This window comes from Chlorocebus sabaeus, chromosome 12 (assembly GCF_047675955.1).
Source record: "Chlorocebus sabaeus isolate Y175 chromosome 12, mChlSab1.0.hap1, whole genome shotgun sequence".
NCBI classification, from domain to species: domain Eukaryota; kingdom Metazoa; phylum Chordata; class Mammalia; order Primates; family Cercopithecidae; genus Chlorocebus; species Chlorocebus sabaeus.
The window spans coordinates 48361199-48384182 of NC_132915.1; the positions used below are offsets into that span (position 1 = coordinate 48361199).

The 22984-nt window shown below is 39.8% G+C and overlaps 1 protein-coding gene and 2 non-coding genes across 5 annotated transcripts in view; 1 reads left to right on the forward strand and 2 right to left on the reverse strand.

Moving 5' to 3' along the window:
- Window positions 1–22984, reverse strand: part of HAUS6 (HAUS augmin like complex subunit 6) — a 55132-nt gene that overhangs the window by 4678 nt on the left and 27470 nt on the right. For all 3 annotated transcript variants that reach the window (XM_073021635.1, XM_073021637.1, XM_073021636.1), the window contains 7 exons: window positions 22287–22413; window positions 19604–19706; window positions 12555–12636; window positions 5678–5744; window positions 5176–5361; window positions 2275–2410; window positions 146–1186 (listed from right to left, as the gene is read on the reverse strand). In XM_073021635.1, the coding sequence (XP_072877736.1) occupies window positions 146–1186; window positions 2275–2410; window positions 5176–5361; window positions 5678–5744; window positions 12555–12636; window positions 19604–19706; window positions 22287–22413 (1742 nt within the window). The remainder of the gene's footprint in view (window positions 1–145; window positions 1187–2274; window positions 2411–5175; window positions 5362–5677; window positions 5745–12554; window positions 12637–19603; window positions 19707–22286; window positions 22414–22984) is intronic.
- Window positions 5820–5950, reverse strand: LOC119624613 (small Cajal body-specific RNA 8). The gene has a single exon (XR_005240769.1).
- LOC119623224 (U6 spliceosomal RNA) lies at window positions 16870–16971 on the forward strand. Its single transcript, XR_005239592.1, has one exon. It is a non-coding gene; the product is annotated as a U6 spliceosomal RNA (small nuclear RNA).

Consider the following 22984-nt stretch of genomic DNA (forward strand, 5'->3'; position numbering starts at 1 on the left):
GAGGGATCATTCCCCTCATCCTAAATGAAGGAAGGAGGAGCACATTAACAATAAAGGTCATGCAGCATCCATTGTGTACTGGTTTTATCAAAAGTTGAGAGAAAACTTCAACAGGTGAATATGCATAGGTCTAGTTAAACCTTACCTTTTAAATTAGGTAGTTCTCCAAGACTACATGATATTGTGGTCCTCAATCTTTGTTCCACTGGAGAAAACTTAATTAGTGGTGAAAGAGACTGTTTTCTTTCACCGATGGACATGGGTAAAGATGTCTTTGTATGGTCAGTATGCAAATCACGGGTGTCCAAAAAGTTAAGCACATCATCTGTTTGTACATTTTGGGGAGTAGGGCTCAATTCTGGTTTGTGTCTTTCGGGTGTTTGGGAATTCGAGAGGTAAGATTCTTCCCTTTTCTTGGAAAGAGATTTCTTCAGAGCCTCGTATCTACTGCGAAGAGCCTGTATATTGAAGTCTGATTCTGGAGTAATCTGTCTCCCTCCCACAACGTTTTCTAGAAGAATGCCACCATGCATAGGACTATTTGGCTCCAGTTTAAAATTGGCCTCTGAACTACTGGAACTATTAAAACTTAGGTGACCAACTTCTTCCGGAAGAGTTTCATGTAATATGCCAAAATCATTATCTTTAAAACTCTTAGAACTAATTCCACTTGATATCTGAAAAGAGTTCCACAACATAGTTTTATTTGTGGAAGGTTTGTTACAAGAAACTTCTAAGTGGTCCACTATTTTCATAAACTCCTCTTCACTGCCACCCATCACATCTATCCTATTGCCAACAGCTGGGGAGAATGTCTCCATGTGGCTAGTTTCTGAAAGCTTGGTGAAGGCTAAACATTCCAAATCTTGCTTGCAAATTACTTTCTTATTTAACAAATCTGACTGACTTTGTGTTGGTGGTTCATCTATGTGACTGGTCAGTACAGGTTTCTGAGGCACACACTTGCAATCTGAAACAACTTTCTCTTCAGTCAAACGAGACTGGCCAAAATCTGACACAGTGGTTTCTAAGAGAAAATCGTCCATGCTAAATTCTCTTTGACTGTGCAACACAGGTAATGATTCTGGCAATACTTCTCTATGTTCAGCATCCATTTGAGTTGGTTCTGCAGTTCTGTCTTCTTCCATTTCAATAGCTTTTCTCCATGAGCTCCTAATTTCAGTTACTACAATTAAAGGGGAGAAAAAAACAATTTACTAACATTCCCAAACATAGAGCATGCAATGAATCATATTATTTCTAACACTGAAGATAAAGCTCGACTCAGTATGTGTTCCATAAATATACTGGTTGGATGACAAGGCTCCACAATGTAACCAATCCCAACATCAAAGAACCCCATCTCCAACTGATCACACACAAATAAACACATAGAAAGAGAGGTGTTCTTAAAATGTGCATCAATTTTTACGCAGCACATATGAATTACATGTATTAAAAAGATCTTTTCTTGTCCATCTAAGCCACAGTTTGGCAAACATTTTCTATAAGGACCAGATAGTAATATTTTAGGCTTTGCAGGTCATCCATTCTGTCAACTACTTAACTCTGCCATGATAGCATGAAAGTAGACATAAACAATGTCAACAAATGAAAATGCTTATGTTCAATATAATTTTATATACAAAAACACACAAGGTGGGGCCAAATTTGGTTCATAGGCTATAGTTTGCTGACCTAGGCTGTGGCTCAGTCCAAACTGAATTATATCAGCAGCAGAACAGAAATTATTTAGTTACTCAACCAAGATGATGTGCCTACCTAAGGACACCAATATCAGAACTTTGCCTACACAAATTACAAGTTATAGCAAAAAAGGTATTGGGCAGTTTGACTCATTTGGGAGGGGTAAAGACCTCCGCACACATGGTTTATGGCTAACGCTTCTGGTTGATGACTGGTAGAACACAGCCTATGTACTCTATAAATATGTGGATCACAGGTCAGACCAGGAGGCAAGAGATTTTTTTTTTTTTATGCTCAAATAAGATCTTTCTAGATAAAAGCAAAGTAAACAACAAGACAAAATTGTATATTATCAAAATTTTATATCTCTATATACTGAGTACACTAAAGGCACAAAATACTGCTAAAAGACTGTTATGTGAGAATGCCCACACTTAGTATGTCGAGTACAACAGCATAAATAAAGAATCATTGGCAACTAAACTAAAAAGATCTGTCAGGTCATGGTTCTAACAGTGGTTATGTCAAAGAAAGAAAAAAGAATAACAGAAAGCATTATTAACTTACTCAAGTTTTCTGGAGTTCGGGGAATCTGATTCCTTGTTAGGAAGGGGTTAGAACCCAGAGAGTCAATTAGTTCCTCTAATTTTATTTCATTTCCTTCAGAGAGTTGTGGTGAATCAGATAAAACTGCTCTGGCAATCTAAAACAGAAAAGAAAAAGTAAAGCAAAGATTACCAAGCCCATTGTTAGAATGCAACAAAACCCCTGATAAGGATAATAAGCACTTCACAGTCAGCAGCCCCTCCCATTGCAGACAACACAAAAAATAAGCAACAAAGAAGTTCCCAAACAACTCTGTATAGACCACCTAGGTACAATCCTGTAAAATGAAACACTGAAGTATTTCCTCATCTTAAATGGATAGCCCATTATAAAGGAGAGAATAGATAAGAACCTTTACACCGGGAAGATTTAGGGCAGTTCCAATTGTGCAGTGACCTAAGCTGCTGTCCACCACAGCTGCAAGTTTGCCAGCTCTATATTCACTAAAATGACTAGTTTTAAAGGAAGCAGACTCTTCTCAATTATAATCAATTTGCACAGCAACACCTCTATTAAGAAACAGAATCATTCTGACAACATACCTCTTCACCAGAAACCTCATTATCAGATCTAAATTACTGAAAAAAGTATAGGTACATTCTAAAACAGAAACGTATCCAATATCAAAATAGTGCTCTCTATTAACTATCAATAAAACTGAAAAAGAAAAAACATGCAAATTAAAAACTCTGCCCCCGACATCACTAAAAAATAAACTTCTGGAAGCCATAACTAAATTGGCCCAAGAGGCCGGGCATGGTGGCTCACGCCTGTAATCCCAGCACTTTGGGAGGCTGAGACAGGTGGATCACTTCAGGTCAGGAGTTCGAGACCAACCTGACCAACATGGAGAAACCCCATCTCTACTAAAAATACAAAGGAGCTGGGCATGGTGGTGCATGCCTATAATTCCAGCTACTTGGTAGGCTGTGGCAGGAGAATCGCTTGAACCCGGGAGGCGGAGGCTGTGGTGAGATGAGATGGCGCCATTGCACCCCAGCCTGGGCAACAAGTGCAAAACTCCGTCTCAAAAAAATAAAATAAATAAAATAAAAAATACAAATAAAATTGGCCCATAGAAAAAAAGGGCTTCTCCTTCAAGAAAACAGAGTGCTTCTGGGAATTCAAACACTAAATATCCCCTGTCATGAATACTCTTAAAGAAAATTAATTTTACTTTCAGAGCTTCAAGAAATTTTAAGACTTTACTCTTCTATCTGATCCCATTGCTAAAATGAATTCTTTTAATCAGAAAATGTGTTTTTCCTTTCAAAATTAGGAAAGTAAAAAAGACTAACCATCTTTTCTTTAGTGTACAGTCAATGACGAGAAACAAAAGAACTTTAGAGATTTAAAAGTACTTAAGGACCATGAAACTAGACCTGTTACAAACAAGAAAAATGACTGACATCCAGTCAGGCATGGTGGCTCATGCCTGTAATCCCAGCACTTTGGGAGGCCAAAGCTAGAGGATCACTTAAGGCTACGGGTTTGAGACCAGCCCGGGCAAAAGAGTGAGTCTCCAACTCTACAAAAAATAAAAAACTTATTAGCCAGACAAAGCGGTGCACGCCTATAGTCATAGCTGTTTGGAAGGCTGAGGTGGAAGGATCCCTTGAGCTCAGGAGTTCGGGGTTACAGTGAGCTATAATTGCACAACTGCACTCCAGCTTGGGTGACAGAACAAGACCCTGTCTTAAAAGAAAAAAGAAAAATGTCTGACATCCAGTTCTCTTATTTGGACAATGCTCATTTAGTTTGATCGGGAATGCAATAAAGGAGGGAAGTCTAATGCCTGAATTAATATCCACTAAACCAAATTTTATTCAGTCTCTCAGGAATAAAAAGTAACACTAATTTTCTGGCTGCTTAACCAAATCCAAGCAATGCTAAAGCATGTTATGGGAAATGTATTAAAAATAACATTAACAAATAACTTCAGAATTTAACTTGCGTGAACTGAGTTCTGTAATGCTGACCAATGGTAGCACTGTGTGGTCACTTACCAGTGAAAAGCAGAATAGTGTTAAGGGATGGGGCTGGTTAGGAAAATCAAGTTCATGAACAACAATGCATCTAATCACTTTTGAAATATTTTAGACAGCAAAAAGAACAAAACCTACCCTCAGTGATATGATACTGCAACGTGTTCTAATATTCAAAAAAAGAGGAAACTCAGCTAAGCAACAAACAACACTGACAAAGTATTTTAATAAAGTATAAACCCTGGGTACATTTATCTAACTATGTAATGGTTAATCTCCAAAATTTCTCAAATGTATCATTTGTATACTTTCAGGTAATGTTTAAAGAATGGGAAGTGGGTTCTGCACCACAGTTGTAATATTAACTAAAAAAGTTTATATTGAATCTATTCTCACTTTGGAGGAAAACGAATTTTGCTTTAACCATAATTTTTATTATCTGTAGCCTTCTTTATCCCATATTACCTCAGGTAATCAATAATTAACTGTATTTCGCTTAGGATCCCAACACCATTGAGAAAATACTTGTTTTTGATTTTGTTTTTTGAAACAGGGTCTCAGTCTGTCACTCAGGCTAGAGTGCAGGGATGCAAACACAGCTCACTGCAGCCTCAATAGCCTGGGCTTTAAGTGATCCTCCACCTCAGCCTCACCAGTAAGTAGCTGGGACTTCAGAGACGTACCACCATGCTCAACTGGTTTTTTTTTTAACTTTTTTGTAGAGATGGGTTTCACCATGTTGCCCATGCTGGTCTCGATCTTCTGGGCTCAAGTGTTCCTCTGACTAAACCTCCCCAAGTGTTGGGATTACAGGCATGAGCCACTGTGCCCACCTAATAACTGATATTTAAGTATACTCATTATAGTCTTTTCTCACCTCTTCTACCAAATGATCTTGCTCTTGTTGAAATGGATCACTTTTTTTAGCTGGCAGAGACCCTCCAAATGTACTACTCTCTGTATTCGTTGCAACATCTGATAATGGAGAATTTTCCACTTCAAATTCTGGTATTTTCTTAGAAATTGCTTCATTTTTTTCTTTGGGAGTTCTCATCTTTGTGTCCTGAAGAAGACAGATATGTAATGTTAAACCCTTAATAATCATGGCTGATCTTGAAGCTTTCTTCATTAGCAGTTCACTGGTTATCATGAACCTATAAAAGGTTAACATTATTGTGAAATTGTATGTCACTGGCAGAATTAACTAATTCCAATATTCCCACTTAGCAATAAGGAATATATAAGTAGATATGGTACAAAATATACAAATATTAGAAAAATGTAAAAACAGACATTAAATTTAACTGTAGTATCAAAAAAATAAATAATATTTCATAATTTAGTATGGCTAGAATTAATTGAGACATTTTAAAATATACCTTTTCAAGTAGTGTAACACTGTTTCTATCTGATGATGAAACTGACTGCAACAAGAAAGAGGCAGGGCTAAAAGGGAAAAAGATAACAAATCCAAGTTATAACAAGGAAAGAATTCCATTCCCTTTACAAGTCTACTGTAAAATCTGTCTGCCCCGTATCTGTCCGTTACGATTTCACTCAATTCGTCCCGGTCATCAAAAGGCAGTTCATTCTAGGGAGGCATGGTGACAAGCAGAGCAGTATTTCAGCCCAATTTGTGTATCAGCCTCCCAATTATGAAGACTTTACTTACCACATACTGAGTCAAGAATATGTTGATTTGAAAGAGTTAAATGACAATGAATACTCCACAACCTGAACACAGGTTAAAAACAGATTCAAAACAGAACTGTATTATTATAATGTCACAGGGTCCAAATCACAGTTTCTTTGTAGCAGATCCCTTTTTTTTTTTTCTGAGACGGAGTTTCGCTCTTGTTGCCCAGGCTGGAGTGCAATGGCGCGATCTTGGCTCACCACAACCTCCGCCTCCCAGGTTCAAGCGATTCTCCTGCCTCAGCCTCCCGGGTACCTGGGATTACAGGCATGCACCACAACACCTGACTAATTTTGTATTTTCAGTAGAGACAGGGTTTCTCCATGTTAGTCAGGTTGGTCTCAAACTCCCAACCTCAGGTGATCTGCCCACCTTGGCCTCCCAAAGTCCTAGGATTACAGGTGTGAGCCACCACACCTGGCCCAGCAGAGACTTATTTTTAAGATACTTTTGATACTTCATATCCAAAATCAATTTCTCATATGCTAAATTTTACTCTACAGCAAACATGTTACACTTTCACAGTAATGTCATAAGGTTAGAATTTTAGTTTGCCGCATTCTGTTGTATTTCTTAATCTTTTGTATTCCCTTGCCCTTTTGGATAAATATTAAAACTTTATGCAGCTATTCATGCTAATTATAAAACGTTATTAAATTTAAAAATCTTCAAAGAAGTGGTAACTTTTTTCCTTTGATCTTAAAAACCTTTAAAAGTTAAAAGCCTAAAGCTTTTCTACTCTAGTTAATATAAGATGGGATTATCAAGACCACTTTCAACAACATGCATGTTGGTACTTTCCTTTCTTCTTATAACTAGAAGTACAAAATTAATAGCATTGCAAATATTTTATATCATAGTAAATGTATTTTCAAACTTTTTCAAATATGCACTCTTAAAGAGTCTTTGTCCACGTTCCAAACATAATTCAAAATCACTGCAATCACTCAAGCTTCAACATAGCATTGACAAAATATAACCCAGATATCAAAGGCAAAGGATTGATCATCTACTAGATTTTGGGGAAACCTTTACATTAAAATTATCACAAAGCCCCCTGAAACAGAGCCAGCAATCTATGGACCAATGCCACTAAGGTGCCACCACCACAAGAAGGTAAGGACAAAGGCTATGTCTTTCCCTAAGGCTATTCCCAGAGACTAACACAGTGGTTGGTAGTACAATACATACATGTTAACTGTTTGATGAACTGATGGAATCGATGAGTAAATGCCACTTGAGAATGGGGTTCTATAGGTGACAAGTGTTTCCATTTGAATGATTCTTGTGGAACCTTATGGCAGAGAACAATGGAAACATTCTGTACCCTCCCCTCTCTCATTTCTGAACTAGCAACATGCTATTAAGCCTGCTAACATCGTAATCTAAGACAACTTTAAAGCAGCCCTGGCTCAGTCTGTATACTTCATCCATTTGCCATGCCAAGATTGAGGCCCATGAAATCCTAACACTGTAACAAAACAAAGAAAAGACGGTGATCCCATTGTGGAAATTTATCCTAAGGGAAGAACATAGAGGAAAAAAGAGGAACACACTTTTTATAGTAGTAAAAAATAAAATTGAGAGAAAATTCAAATCTAAAAATAAAAGCAGTGTTACAAAGCTATTATCAATGAAAATTGGTAAATATGTTATTTAAACATACAGCCAAAAAAATCACAACCATTTATACTATGTTAATGTTTTAAAATTTGGGGCTGGACGTGGTGGCTCACACCTGTAATCCCAGCACTTTGGGAGGCTGAGGCAGGCAGATCACCTGAGGTCAGGAGTTGGAGACCAGCCTCGCCAACATGGTGAAACCCCATATCTACTAAAAATACAAAAATTAGCCAGGTGTGGTCATGGGTGCCTGTCATCCCAGCTATTTGGGAGGCTGAAGCAAGAGAATCGCTTGAACCCGGGAGGTGGCAGTTGCAGTGAGCCGAGATTGTGCCACTGCACTCCAGCCTGGGCAACAGGAGCAAAACTCCGTCTCAAAAACAAATAAATAAAATTTTGTACTTTAGAATTTTGCATTTTAAAATTTGTATTCAGATTGTATCCATCCTTTGATTACAGCTTTTTGGTTTTTTTTGAGACAGACTTTCACTTTGTCACCCACGCTGGAGTACAGTGGCGGGATCCTGGCTCACTGCAACCTCCATCTCCTGGGTTCAAGCACTTCTCCTGCCCCAGCCTCCTGAGTAACTGGATTTACAGGTGCCGACCACCACACCCAGCTAATTTTTGTAGTTTTAGTAGAGACAGGGTTTCACCCTGTTGGCCAGACTGGTCTCAAACTCCTGACCTCAGGTGATCTGCCTGCCTCAGCATCCCAAAGTGCTGGGATTACAGGCGTGAGCCACCATGCCCAGCTAGAGCTAAATTTATATATGGTGGTATACAAAGCCTAGAAAAGTACTTGGCGGGGAAAAATGTTACAAGTGATTCCTTAAAAACTTTAACCAATTATTTCTCATTTTTATTTGCTGCTGTTGTTATATCAATAATTAGGAGAAAAATAAAAATAGAAACTATAAAAAGAGAAAGATATGAGACTAGAACCCAATTTCTAACACAAATGATGTTTAGCTGGCATGTATGCAAGATCATACTGCCCTCCTTGTCTTTGAAATGTGGTATAGGAGAAAACATAGAAGTTAGATGTCTAGAACAACAGCATCATTACCATTAGAAATATCATGGAACCCACCCACACACACACAGACAGACACAAAAAGCCACTGCAAAGAAAGCTAATGCTCACAGTGTACAGCAAAGGCATCACCAATAGCTGAATTCTGGTTTTAAGTATAATGCAGCCTCCATGAGCTCGCTCTGATCAGAAGCAGAAATGAAAGTCAGGCAAGGTGGCTCATGTCTGAAATCCTAGCATTTTGGGAGGCCGGGGTGGGAGGATCACTTGACCTCAGAAGTTTGAGACCAACCTAAGCAACATAGTGAGACTTCATCTCTAAAAAAAAAAATTAATTAGCTGGGTGTGGAGGCGCATGCCTGTACTCCTAGCTACTTGGCTAGCTGAGATGTAAGGATCACTTGAGCCCAGGAGACCAAGGCTGCAGTGAGCTGTGACTGCACCACTGCACTCCTGGGTAGCAGAGCAAGACCCTTCTCAAAAAAACAAACAAAAAAAAGCCAGCAATGAGATTTATGGAAAAGACTACAATCTTTTGGTATCCGTGAATGACAACTGCATGTGATAGGGCTAATAACACTCTAAAAACTACATTCTTTCCATTTTTTTAGTTGAATGGTTATATTGATCATATCCACATATGAATTTCCCAGTTAACTACATTGTTACTGATAAAAGATGATGTATTGCAGATAAAACAGTATAATTGCTGAACTACATGCAAAAAAGGTATTCTTTTCTTTCTTTTTTTTTTTTTTTTTTTTTTTTTTTTTTTTTTTTGAGACGGAGTCTCGCTCTGTCGCCTGGGCTGGAGTGCAGTGGCCGGATCTCGGCTCACTGCAAGCTCCGCCTCCCGGGTTTACGCCATTCTCCTGCCTCAGCCTCCCGAATAGCTGGGACTACAGGCGCCCGCCACCTCGCCCGGCTAGTTTTTTGTATTTTTTAGTAGAGACGGGGTTTCACTGTGTTAGCCAGGATGGTCTCGATCTCCTGACCTCGTGATCCGCTCGTCTCGGCCTCCCAAAGTGCTGGGATTACAGGCTTGAGCCACCGCGCCCGGCCTCTTTTCTTTCATTAAGTACAGTCCATCTACGTTACATATTACTGATGGAACATTTAACTACATATACCTTTAACGGTGAAGAATTCTGAGCAGACTACTTCCATGTCCCAGGAACTTAGCTTTTCACAGTCCTTCTGTTCTGTCCCGCTATCTAGCAATAATAATCTTTCATATCCCATTAACCATTTATCCCTCACCACTAAGCCTTCCCCTTCCTCCCTTCAGTATCTCCAATCTATAATTAAAATAATCAGAATATAACTAAAAGATCCAGGAGCTTAGAAGACAGATATGGAAATCAAAGTATATCTAATATAAGTTCTATTTCCTATATTAAGAGTTTCCATTTGAACTAAATTATTAGGGATTGAGTTTCTGGCTCCTACAGAATTCTGATAGTATCTTGGTACAAAATTCTTCAAAAAAAGAATCTTTTTTTCTTTTTCTTTCTTTTCAGATGGAGTTTCACTCTTGTTGTCCAGGCTGGAGTGCAATGGTAAAACCTGAGCTCACCACAACCTCTGCCACCCGGGTTCAAGCAATTCTCCTGTCTCAGCCTCCCAAGTAAGTAGCTGGGATTAGGCATGCACCACCACATCCAGCTAATTTTTGTATTTTAAGGAGAGATGGGGTTTCACCATGTTGGTCAGGCTGGTCTCGAACTCCTGACCTCAGGTGAGCCACCCACCTCAGCCTCCTAAAGTGCTGGGATTACAGGCATGAGCCACCGCACCAGGCCCAAAAAAAAGTATTCTGAGGTTTAATGGGGTTCATGAATAAAATCTGCTATCTGTATTAATCTAGTATCCCCATCAATCTGTAATCCAGCAAAACACCTTAATCAAAATATTTAATTTGCTCTCAAGGAAAGACAAAATCAAAAACTTAACTGAGTTTAGGAAGCACCAATCATACCCTCCCCCAGCCTGCCATAAAAAGAATTATGATATGAGTGTAAAATGGGTAGGCCAGTAACTTTACTATCTCTTCAACACCAGGTCGTCACGGAAGATTTCATATTTTTCTTTAGGCACTCAAAAAATTAACACCAAATCCAGACAGACTAAAACATAGTTCTTCCACAACTAGTCCTGACTGCCTATGAACTAGATCACTGCAGAACCAATTACCAATAACTCAATTTCACAAAAAAAGGCTTAACTGTGGTTAGTGTTACAGTTTTCACTAAGACTATATAGAATGGTGAGTGCTTCAATTCATTTAAAATTCAGGATTTTCTTTTATAATTTTCCTAAGTATTTTACTTTCATCTGTCCCTCATCTACTTGGGAAAGTTGTAATGAAAGACACCTATGTAGGTTAAAAAACAATAAAACAAAAAAACCCAAATACAGGAAAGTTTCTTCGTGTTTGATTGCTACTTAATAATGCTTAATTTCAATAAAGAACTAATATGTTCCCCAATCGGATTACAAACATTTAGTTCACAGATTTTCTGCTCATAAAATCTGTAATCAGTCCAAAATGGGATAATAGAGGAAAAAAAAAGGCAATAAAGAAAATAGGAATATTACTGAAGGAAGTTAGAACAAAATTCAGTTTTTTCATATGTTAAATCTGGTAGTTACAGTAAATCAGAAGTTTTCCAATTTTTTTTTAAGCATGGAACTCTTCTTACCAAACAGTTTACCAAACACCCCAATGTATAATATATATAAAAGAGCAAGTTGCCCAGGCTAACGTAAGAAAAGGTTGGACCAGCCACAGGTTACATTACATTCATCCACAACACCAAATGGCACTATAGGATATAGTCTGAAAACTATCCGGACAAGATGATCTCAAAGGCCCCCAAACACTTGAACTTAGAGTAGTTTCAAAAAAGTTCACATACATAAAAACGCAAAAACTCCCAAATTTGCATTAGATAATTTCCAAATAATCCCCATGAAACCCAATATTTAGATAAAGAATAGAAAATACCCATTATCATAAATTTTGGATCTTTTCTGAAAATGTGGGTCTATGGTAGAATAATATTGTCCAGTTAAAAGGGCAAAATTGGCCGGGCGCTGTGGCTCACATCTGTAATCACAGCACCTTGGGAGGCCAAGGCAGGCAGATCACCTGAGATCAGGAGTTCGAGACCAGCCTGGCCAACATGGTAAAACCCCATCTCGACTAAAAATACAAAACTTAGCTGGGCGTGCTGGCAGGCACCTGTAATCCCAGGAGGTAGCTTGAACCCAGGAGGAGAACCGTTTGAACCCAGGAGGCAGGGAGGTTGCAGTGGGCCAAGATCGCGCCATTGCACTCCAGCCTAGGAGACGAGAGTAAGACTCCGTTTCCAAAAAAAAAAAGGGGGTGGGGGGGCAAAATTATGCACTATCCCAGAGTAAATAAGATTGGAAACTGTTTTAAGATGGGAATAAAATTAATATAGAAAAAAATAATATAAAAATCAAATTTGGGTCAGGCATAGGGGGGTAATGACCATAATCCCAGCACTTTGGGAGGCCCAGGCAGGAGGATCACTTGAGGCCAAGAGTTAAAGACTAGCCTCTGCAACCTAGAAAGACCACACCTTTTGTTTTTCCTTTTAGAACAGACAGGGTCTTGCTATGCCTGGACTGGTCTAGAACTCCTGGGCTCAAGCGATCTTCCCACCTCAGCCTCCCAAAGTGCTAGGATTACAGGAGTCAGCTACTACATCCAGTGACTGGTGCATTTTTACAATCCTCTTGTAAGACAGAATAGTTCTCCAAGTCCCCATCCAACCCAGAAGTCCAGCTGGCTTCATCTCTCAGTCCCATCTCTATTTTTTATAAAATAAGAGTTTTTTAAATGTTTAACAAAAGAAAATCAAATTTGTTTTACCTGTTGGCTAGATCACGTAGAGCTCCCAAGGTATTACTGTCTCCTCTGCAACCATTTTCTTGGTTATGTTGCTTATGTGTATCTAAAGAAAATTAAAAATTGATTACTCTTTAATTAGGTTTGTACATTCTAACATTCAAGGATCCCTTGAAATTCTAGAACAACTTCTAAACAGAAGAAAACAAAAAAACCAAAACACAAACACTAATAGGAAAAGATAATTATTCAATTGATAAGTGTAAAGTGATGAGCAGAAAAGTAATAGAGAATATCTGGCTTTTATACAAGAAATGATGACTAATACTAAAACAAGTTTCTCAAAGAGTAAGAATCCATAATTCCCCAGTGTTACATGCTTCATGTTTACATACACAGATCATGAGATTATCACAAAAGCCAGCAAGGCCAAAAAGTTACAGTCTTAGCATATTTCAGTGCACATTTATGATATCAGTCAACCTACATAATTATTCTTCAACCTACGACTGAATAACTACATGCTACTACCATACCCACATGCTACTACCATACCAACAATGGGAGAAAGAAATGAAAGATGGAGAGGTTGCCTCCGAAAAGTCAGTCTAGGAAAGGATAGTGATGTGTCAAGTGTTGTTATACTTCTACAGTATTATGACAGAAGTATATACAGAGTTTAAGGAAGCAGAGGAGAGACATCCAGCCCAGACTGCAGAGTGGGAAGAAGGCATGAAGGTACTGAGAGAACGAGGTACAAGCTGCTATGATGGAGCACAGGGTACATCCAGTGGAAGCATGGTGGGAAATAAGACTGATGAAGAAAGCCATGGCTGGATTACAGAAGATCTGATATTCCAAGGGCTTGACCTCTTTCAACATGTTACCTTCTGAAAGGCTTTTCCCAGTTGTATGTGTCCAAAGTGGAACAGAAACCATAATGAAAGAAGATGACAACATGAAAACCAGGCAGTTACAGAAAAGAAGTAAGTAAGGATTAGAGAGGTAAAAAGTATATATCTATGACTACTAAATACTAGACAGACAGGTCAAAAAGCAAATTAAACATAACTAAAAGATAATCAGTGAGTTATAGGAGCGATCTAAAGAAAATACCTAGAATGAAGCCATGAGATACAAAAAAGGTGTAAATATGAATGAGAAGTTAAAAGATACGAAAGACAGAATCAGAAGTCCCAACAATAGGAGTTTCAGAAGGAAAGGATCAAAAGAATAAGAGACAAAGTAATATTTTAAGAGGTATTGGTGAATAAGTTTCTAAAACTGAAGATACGAGCTTTCAAAATAAATAAGCACACACAAATCCCAAATAGGCTAAATAAAACAAAACTACATTTAGATATATCCCAATGAACCTGCGTAATACAAAAGAAAAATATTTTCTTTTATTCTCTTTTTTTTTTTTTTTGAGACAAGTTCTTGCTTTGTCACCCAGGCTGAGTGCAGTAGCACAATCATGACTCACTACAGCCTCGATTAACTGGGCTCAAGTGATCCTCCCACTTCAGCCTCCCAAGTAACTGGGGCCACAGGTGCGTGACACCATGCCCAACTAATTTTTTGTGTTTTTTCTGTAGAGACAGGGTCTCACTATATTGCCCAGGTTGGTCTCCTAGGCTCAAGCAATCCTCCTGCCTCAGCCTCCCAAAGTGCTGGGATTACAGGCGTGAGCCACCACGCCCCGCCAAAGAAAAATCTTAAAAGCAACCAGAAATCAAAAATTAACTAACTATAAATGGGCCGAGTCCAGTGACTCATGCCTGTAATCCCAGCACTTTGGGAGGCCAAGGCGGGAGGATCACCTAAGGTCAGGAGTACGAGACCAGCCTGGCCAACATGGTGAAACCCCGTCTCTACTAAAAATACAAAAGTCAGCTGGGCATGGTGGCACATGCCTGTAATCCCAGTTACTTGGAAGCCTGAGCTAGGGGAAGAGCTTGAACCCAGGAGGGAGAGGTTGCAGTGAGTGGAGATCATGCCATTGCACTCCAGCCTGGGCAACAACAGTGAAACTCCCTCTCAAAAAAAAAAAAAAAAAGAAAAGAAAAATTAACTAACTACAAATGAGATGACTCACGCCTGTAATCTCAGCACTTTGGGAGGCCAAGGCATGCAGATCACTTGAGGTCAGTGGTTCAACATGGTAAAACCCCGGCTCCACTAAAAATACAAAAATTAGCTGGATGTGATGGCACATGCCAGGAATCCCAGCTACACGGGAAGCTTAGGCAGGAGAATTGCTTGAACCTGGGAGGCAGAGGTTGCAGTGAGCTGAGATCACGCCACTACACTGGAGTCTGGGTAATAAAGACTCTGTCTCAAAAAAAAAAAAAAAAATTAACTAACTACAAATGAATGACAACTAGACCAACAGCAAATAGCCTCAAAAACAACAGAAAACAATGAGATATCATCGAAGTCTGAAAGAGAAATAAGTGCCAATCAATCTAGAATTCTATATCCAACTAAACTATCATTCAAAAATTAGTGAAAATGAAGACATTTTCACAAAAAGACTGAGAATTTTACTATTCAGAGTTCAAGAACTAAGCATATACTTTGACATACACTTCTCAAAAGAACAAAAGAATAGACCAAAAATGTCACCAATCATGTTGCTCAATTTTTTTTTTTTTTTTTTTTTTTTTTTGAGACGGAGTCTCGCTTTGTCGCCCAGGTTGGAGTGCAGTGGCCAGATCTCAGCTCACTGCAAGCTCCGCCTCCCGGGTTTACGCCATTCTCCTGCCTCAGCCTCCTGAGTAGCTGGGACTACAGGCGCCCGCCACCTCGCCCGGCTAGTTTTTTGTATTTTTTAGTAGAGACGGGGTTTCACCATATTAGCCAGGATGGCCTCGATCTCCTGACCTCGTGATCCGCCCGTCTCGGCCTCCCAAAGTGCTGGGATTACAGGCTTGAGCCACCGCGCCCGGCCTTATGTTGCTCAATTTAAACACAGTAATTGTTACAAACAATTTTTATCAATGTCATTAAAAAAAGACAGGCATTATTCTAGAACAAAAGTTACTAAGAGAATAAAACAATCACATGTAATGAACTAACCCTCTCTGGATCCTGGTTTGAAAAGTACAAACATTAGCCGGGCGCGGTGGCTCACGCCTGTAATCCCAACACTTTGGGAGGCCGAGGCGGGCGGATCACGAGGTCAGGAGATCGAGATCATCCTGGCTAACACGGTGAAACCCCGTCTCTACTAAAAATACAAAAAATTAGCCGGGCATGGTGGTGCGTGCCTGTAGTCCCAGCTACTGGGAGGCTGAGGCAGGAGAATGGTGTGAACCCAGGAGGCGGAGCTTGCAGTGAGCCAAGATGGTGCCACTGCACTCCAGCCTGGGCGACAAAGCCAGACTCCGTCTCAAAAAAAAAAAAAAAAAAAAAAAAAAAAACAACGAAAAGTACAAACATTAACAAAGAACCTTTTGGAAGATAATTTTAAAATTTTCATTTATAAACTTTAAAAAAGAGGAAGAACACTATTACATATTATTTATAGGTCTATACATAGGTAACAAATTTATTTTATAAACATACATCAGACTAAAGATTAGATTCAGAATAGTGATTACCTCTGTGAAATCAGTAAGGAAGGTGAAGAAAGGTGGATATCTAAGGATTAACTATATATGTACATTTTTAAAAACCTAAAGTGAATATTGCAAACCTTTGCCAAAAAGGTGTTTAATAAACAAGTATTTATAATACTATTCTCTGTACTTTTCAATATGCTGAAATATAATTTTAAAAAACATTTTTAAAGTAAATTAAGTAAGATGCAATATGTAAGGTACAGGAAGGCAGAAATGGTTGTTTTACCACAAAAAATATAATGTTTAAGTAGCCCAGCTCAGATCAAGGTTCTATACTAGGAGAAAAAAAAGGGGGCGACTCCCAAGAGTACCACTTCCAACTGGACTTCCTAAATGGACACATTTTCCCTCAGTATAAAGGCAAGTAGAGAAACCTCCAAATGGACATGAGAATTTCACAGATTTGAAGGGGTAAACTAACCCTGGTGAGAGTGCAAAAGCCCTTTCCCAACTGAAATGAAAACACAATACAATGCCAAGAGCTCTGTTGACTAGTGGATTTGAAAAAAAAAAAAAAGAGAGAGAGAGAAATAATTCAAAAATAAAAAATAAAAATAAAAGAGTTAAAAACAAAGCCAAGAGCTATCAAAAGAATTCTACCATAATTAAGGACTGTCCACAGCCACCATGGAACCAGAATGGTCTATCTGAAGCTCCTCTTCATTTATCAAACCATGCAGCCTTTTTTTTTTTTTTAAGAGACAGGGTCTCATGCTCACTTCAGCTGCACATATATTAAAATTGGAACAACACAGAGATTAACATGGCCCCTGAGAATGCATAACACTAATTTTTAATTTTAAAGAAAAATTTTAATTTAAACTTTAAGAAAAAGGGCCAGGTGCGGTGGCTCACACCTGTAATCCCAGCACTTTGGGAGGCCAAGGCAGGCGGATCATGAGGTCAGGAGATCGACACCAGCCTGGCTAACATGGTGAAACCCCATCTCTAGTAAAAAAACAAAAAAATTAGCCAGGCGTGGTAGCGGGCACCTGTAGTCCCAGCTACTCGGGAGGCTGAGGCAGGAGAATTGCTTGAACCCGGGAGGCGAAGGTTGCAGTGAGCCAAGATCGCACCACGGCACTCCAACCTGGACGACAGAGTGAGATTCTGTCTCAAAAAAAAAACAAAAAAATTTAAGAAAAAGAGAAAGAGAGAGAGAGGGTCTTACTCTGTTGTCCAGGCTAGACCACTGGGCAGTGGAACAGTAATAGCTCATTGCAGCCTTGAACTTCTGGGCTCAAATGATCCTCCTACCTCAGCCTCCTAAATAGCTAGGACTACAGACACACACCACCATGCCTGGCTAATTTTTCATTTTTTGTAGAGACTGGGTCTCACTATGTTGTCCAGGCTGGTCTCAAACTCCTGGGCTTAAGCAATCTTCCACCCTCAGCTTCCCAAAGTGCTGGTATTATAGGTGTGAGCCACTATGCCCAGCCCCATGCAGACTTTTCTGTCTTCTCTTCTGGTTGCACCTAAACTGAGCCTTGCTCTCTAGTCTATAATCTTTCCCAACCAGTGTCCTCCCCAAATACACCTGACTCTCAAACCAATTACCTATCCCAGTGATTAAGTCCTGTGCTAACTGCTGTCATGACCTTTCGCCTGAGTGAACTACAGCCTACAACTATTACTTGCTCCAATTTGGCTGTATAATTTGTTTTTTATTCATTCATTCCTTATCTATCCTCTATTTACTGAACCTAACTGTCTTGTACACATGTGCTAATTAACACAGGTTAATTATTGTCCTATTCTTTCATGTTAAAAAAAAATTGTGAGCTTCCACAAAAAACCTGTATGGAATGTTTACAGAAGCATTACTCGTAATAGCCAAAAGGTGAAAAAAACCCAAATGTCCATCAACAGATGAATGGATAAACAAAATGTGGTAGAGGCATACAATGGCATATATTCATAAAAAAGGAATGCAGTACTGACTGATACATGCTACAACTTAGATGAACTTTGAAAACACTATGCTAAGTGAAAGAAGCCAGTCACGAAAGTCTATGTATGATATGATTCCATCCATATGAAAATCCAGAACAGGGAAATCTGGAGACAGAAAATATCTTCGTAATTGCTTTGAACTGGAGAAGTGAAGGGGATTAGGGGGTAATAGTTAAAGGGTATGAGGTTTCTTTTTCAGGTGATGAAAATGTTTACAATTGCGATGATGGTTGCACATATTTGTGAATTTAGCAAAAACCAAGAAATCATACATTTTCAATGAGTGAACTGTATGATATGTGAATTATAACTCAACGAATCTGATTTTTAAAAATTGAAGGCTGATACATGCTGCAAGATGTAAAAAACTTGAAAATACTGTACATGTGGTGCCTCACACCTATAATCCCAGCATTTTGGGAGGCCAAGGAAGAATTGCTTGGAATCAGTTCAAGAAAACATTGTGCAAAGTTAAAAACAATGCAAGTGAAAGAAGAAAGAAGACAGAAACAAAAGGCCTCATATTATATGACTTCATTTATATGAAATATCCAGAACAGGCAAATCCATAGAGATAAGAAGTACATTAATGGGCTGGGCGCAGTGGCTCATTTAATCCCAGCACTTTGGGAGGCCGAGACGGGCGGATCAGTTGAGGTCAAGAGCTCAAGACCAGCCTGACCAACATGGTAAAACACCGTCTCTACCAAAAATACAAAAAAAAAATTAGCCAGGTGTGGTGGCACATACCTGTGATACCAGCTACTCAGGATGCTGAGGCAAGAGCATTAATTGCTTGAACCCAAGATGGAGGTTGCAGTGAGCTGAGATTGCGCCACTGCACTCCAGCCTGGGCAACAGAGCAAGACTCCATCTCAGAAAAAAAAAAAAGCCGGGCAAAATGGAAGTGACTGGTTAATGGGTTAGAGGGTTTTTTTGAGATGATGAAAATATTCTGGCGGCTGGGGCTCAATGGCTCATACCTGTAATCCCAGCACTTTGGGAGGCCGAGACAGGTCAATCATTTGAGCCCGGGAGTTCAAGACCAGCCTGGGCAATACAGTGAAATCCCATTTCTACAAAAAAAATTACAAAAATTAGCCAGGTGTGGTGGCACACACCTCCAGTCCCAGCTATGTGAGAGGCTGAGGTGGGAGGATCACTTGAGCCTGAGGTAGTCAAGGCTACAGTGAGCTGAGATTGTGCCACTGCACTCCAGCTTGGGCAACAGAGTGAGCCCTGTCTCAAAAAAAGTCAAAGAAAGAATTCAGAAACTAGATAGTGATGATGACTGCACAACACTGTAAATGTACTAAATGCCATCGAGTTGTATACTTTGCAATAACTGAAACTGTGAATCTTAGGTTACATGCATTTCACCACAATAAAAAAAAATGGAGGAAAAAGACAAGGAATATAAAGAACTATTATAATAATGAAAAAGAATGACAGGAAGGAGGTTTCAAAGAGAAAAACAAATAAATAACCAACCTGGAAGTGAAGCAGGATACTGACAAAGAATACTCTTTGCATATACTTCTTCTGAGGCAGGATCAAACAAAAGGGGAGACATTGGTGGTAAAAGATCTACAGACTTAAAACAGAAAATTCACAATTTTGAAGTAAACATATTTGCTAACTACTATAATAACAATGCTGAGTTAATCTATGAATAGATTATTTTCTCCCTAAGAAAGACAGAATCACCAAGCATGTATCAGATAACTATTTTTATTTATTTTTCTTAAAGACAGGGTCTCACTCCCTCGTCCAAGCTAAAGTGCAATAATGACATTATCATAGCTCACTGCAGCCTCAAACTCCTGGGCTTAAGCGGTCCTCCCACCTCAGCCTCTCAAGTAGCTAGACCTACAAGGACATACCACGACACCCAGTTTTGGGGGTTTTTTTTTGGTAGAGAAGGGGTCTCACTATATTGTCCAGGTGGTCTCCAATTCCTGGCCTCAAATGATCCTCCTGCCTCAGCCTCCCAAAACAATGGGATGATATGTGTGAGCCACCACGCCCAGCCCTATAACTATTTTTAAAGCAAAGTACAACATTAGGAGCAAGGGGGATTACTTAGTCCTTGAATTTCTCAAACATCACAGTACTTCACATCAAGAGGAGTCTTGCTTTCTGGCTGGGCACAGTGGCTCACGCCTGTAATCCCAGCACTTTAGGAGGCAGAGGTGGGTGGATCACCTGAAGTCAGGTATTCAAGACCAGCCTGACCAACATGGTGAAACCCCATCTCTACTGAAAATAAAAAAATTAGCCGAGCATGGTGGCGGGCACCTTTAGTCCCGGCTACTTAGGAGGCTGAGGCAGTAGAACCACTTGAACCTGGGAGGTAGAGGTTGCAGTGAGCTGAGATAGTGCTACTGCACTCCAGCGTGGGCAACAGAGCAAGACTCCATCTCAAAAAATAATAATAATAATAATTGTTTTCTTTTTAATACAATCCTTCGAATCTAAAAATATTAACTGTAAAAGACAACAGCAACTTATGGATATTATATTATATATATATTTAGAAAAATTACAGAAACCATAACATAGAAACTTTAGACTCAAATGCAAAGATGACATGTGGGGAATAGAAAGAAAGATCAGCCTGTTACTGTGTCTATATAGAAAGAAGTAGACATAAAGGGCCGGGCGCGGTGGCTCAAGCCTGTAATCCCAGCACTTTGGGAGGCCGAGATGGGCGGATCACGAGGTCAGGAGATCGAGACCATCCTGGCTAACATGGTGAAACCCCGTCTCCACTAAAAAATACAAAAAACTAGCCAGGCGAGGTGGCGGACGCCTGTAGTCCCAGCTACTCGGGAGGCTGAGGCAGGAGAATGGCGTAAACCCGGGAGGCGGAGCTTGCAGTGAGCTGAGATCCAGCCACTGCACTCCAGCGTGGGCGACACAGCGAGACTCCATCTCAAAAAAAAAAAAAAAAAAGAAAACAAAAAAAAAGAAGTAGACATAAGAGACTCCATTTTGTTCTGTATTTGAGATGCTGTTAATCTGTGACCCTACCCCCAACCTTGTCCTTGCAAGAGCCATGTGCTGCGGTGACTCAAGGTTTCATGGATTTTGGGCTGTGCAGGATATGTCTTTGTTAAACAAGTGCCTGAAGGCAGCTTGCTGGTTAAAAGTTATCACCATTCTCTTAATTTCAACTACCCAGGGACACGTACACTGCCAAAGGTCGCAGGGACCTCTGCCTAGGAAAGCTAGGTATTGTCCAAGGTTTCTCCCCATGTGATAGGCTGAAACAATGCTGCTAAAAGGTTTATGGAGATGTTTGCATATGCATCTCAAGGCACAGCATTTTCCTTTAAACTTATTCATGTCACAGAGGTTTTTGTTCATATGTCTTACTGCCGATTTCCTCCCTACAATGATCCTATTGTCCTGCCACTCCCTTATCTTTAAGACGGTAAAGATAATTATCAATAAATACTAAGGGAACTCAGAGACCGGTGCTGGTGTGGGTCCTCTGTAAACTGAGCGCCGGTCCCCTGGGCCCACTTTCTCTTTCTCTATACTTTGTCTCTGTGTCTCATTTCTTTTCTCAAGTCTCTCCTTCCACCTAACGAGAAACACCCACAGGTGTGGAGGGGCAGGCCACCCCTTCAATGACATACATACAACATTTCTAGGTCATTCATAACACAATAAATTCACAAATTGCCATTTATTGAACTATTCTCCAAAAGGCAAATTGGCTGAGTGCAGTGGCTCACGCCTGTAACCCCAGTACTTTGGGGAGGCCGAGGCAGGAAGATCACTCGAGTCTAGGAGTTTGAGACCAGCTTTGGCAATGTAGGGAGACCCTATCTATAAAATTAAAGAAAAAATTAGCCAGGCTTGGTGATGCACACCTGTAGTCCCAGCTACTCAGAAGGCTGAGGTGGGAGGATTGCTTGAACCCAGAAGTTCAAGGTTACAACAAGCTATGATCATGCCACTGTACTCTAGCCAGCTATGATCGTGCCACTGTAGTCCAGCCAGCTATGATTGTGCCACTGTACTCCAGCCAGCTATGATCGTGCCACTGTAGTCCAGCCAGCTATGATCATGCCACTCTACTCCAGCCTGGGCAACAGAGCAAGACAGTGTCTCAAAAAAAAAAAAAGTGGGGCAGGGAGAACAGGGGCAAGTCAACATTACTTACTGGAGTCCAATCTTTAATTAGACTGAAAGGAGACACACCAAGAAATTCTTTCCACTTTTTATGCCATTCTCCTTGCTTTTCAACAACAGATTGTCTTATAGTTGTGAGATCATCTTTAATTCTATACCTATAAGAGTATAAAAAAAATTTATTCAAAATATGAAGATACAAAAAAAGCACTGAGTCAAATTTAAGAAAATAACAACAGTTGTAGAGAAGTGGAAGGAAATGGAACTGAAAGTTCAATCAATATACCACATATAAATTAAATAAACTTCTCACAGGTGAATATTCAGAACCTAAAATACCCTTCTCTTTTTATGACCACAAAGAAGGCAGGGAGCAGTGTCTCATGCCTGTAATCCCAGCACTTTGGGAGGCCAAGGCGGGCGGATCACCTCAGGCCAGGAGTTCAAGATCAGCCCGGCCAATGTGGTGAAACCTCGTCTCTACAAAAAATACAAAAATTAGCCGGTTATAGGAGTGGGTGCCTGTAATTCCAGCTACTAAGGAGGCTGAGGCAGGAGAATCACTGGAACCCAGGAGGCAGAGGTTGCAGTGAGCCGAGATCATGCCATTGCACTCCATGCACTCCACCCTGGGAGACAAGAGTAAAACTCCATCTCAAATATAAAAAATAAATAAATAAATAAATAGTTTTTAAAAAATAGTTTAAAAAAAAAAAAAAAAAAGACCAG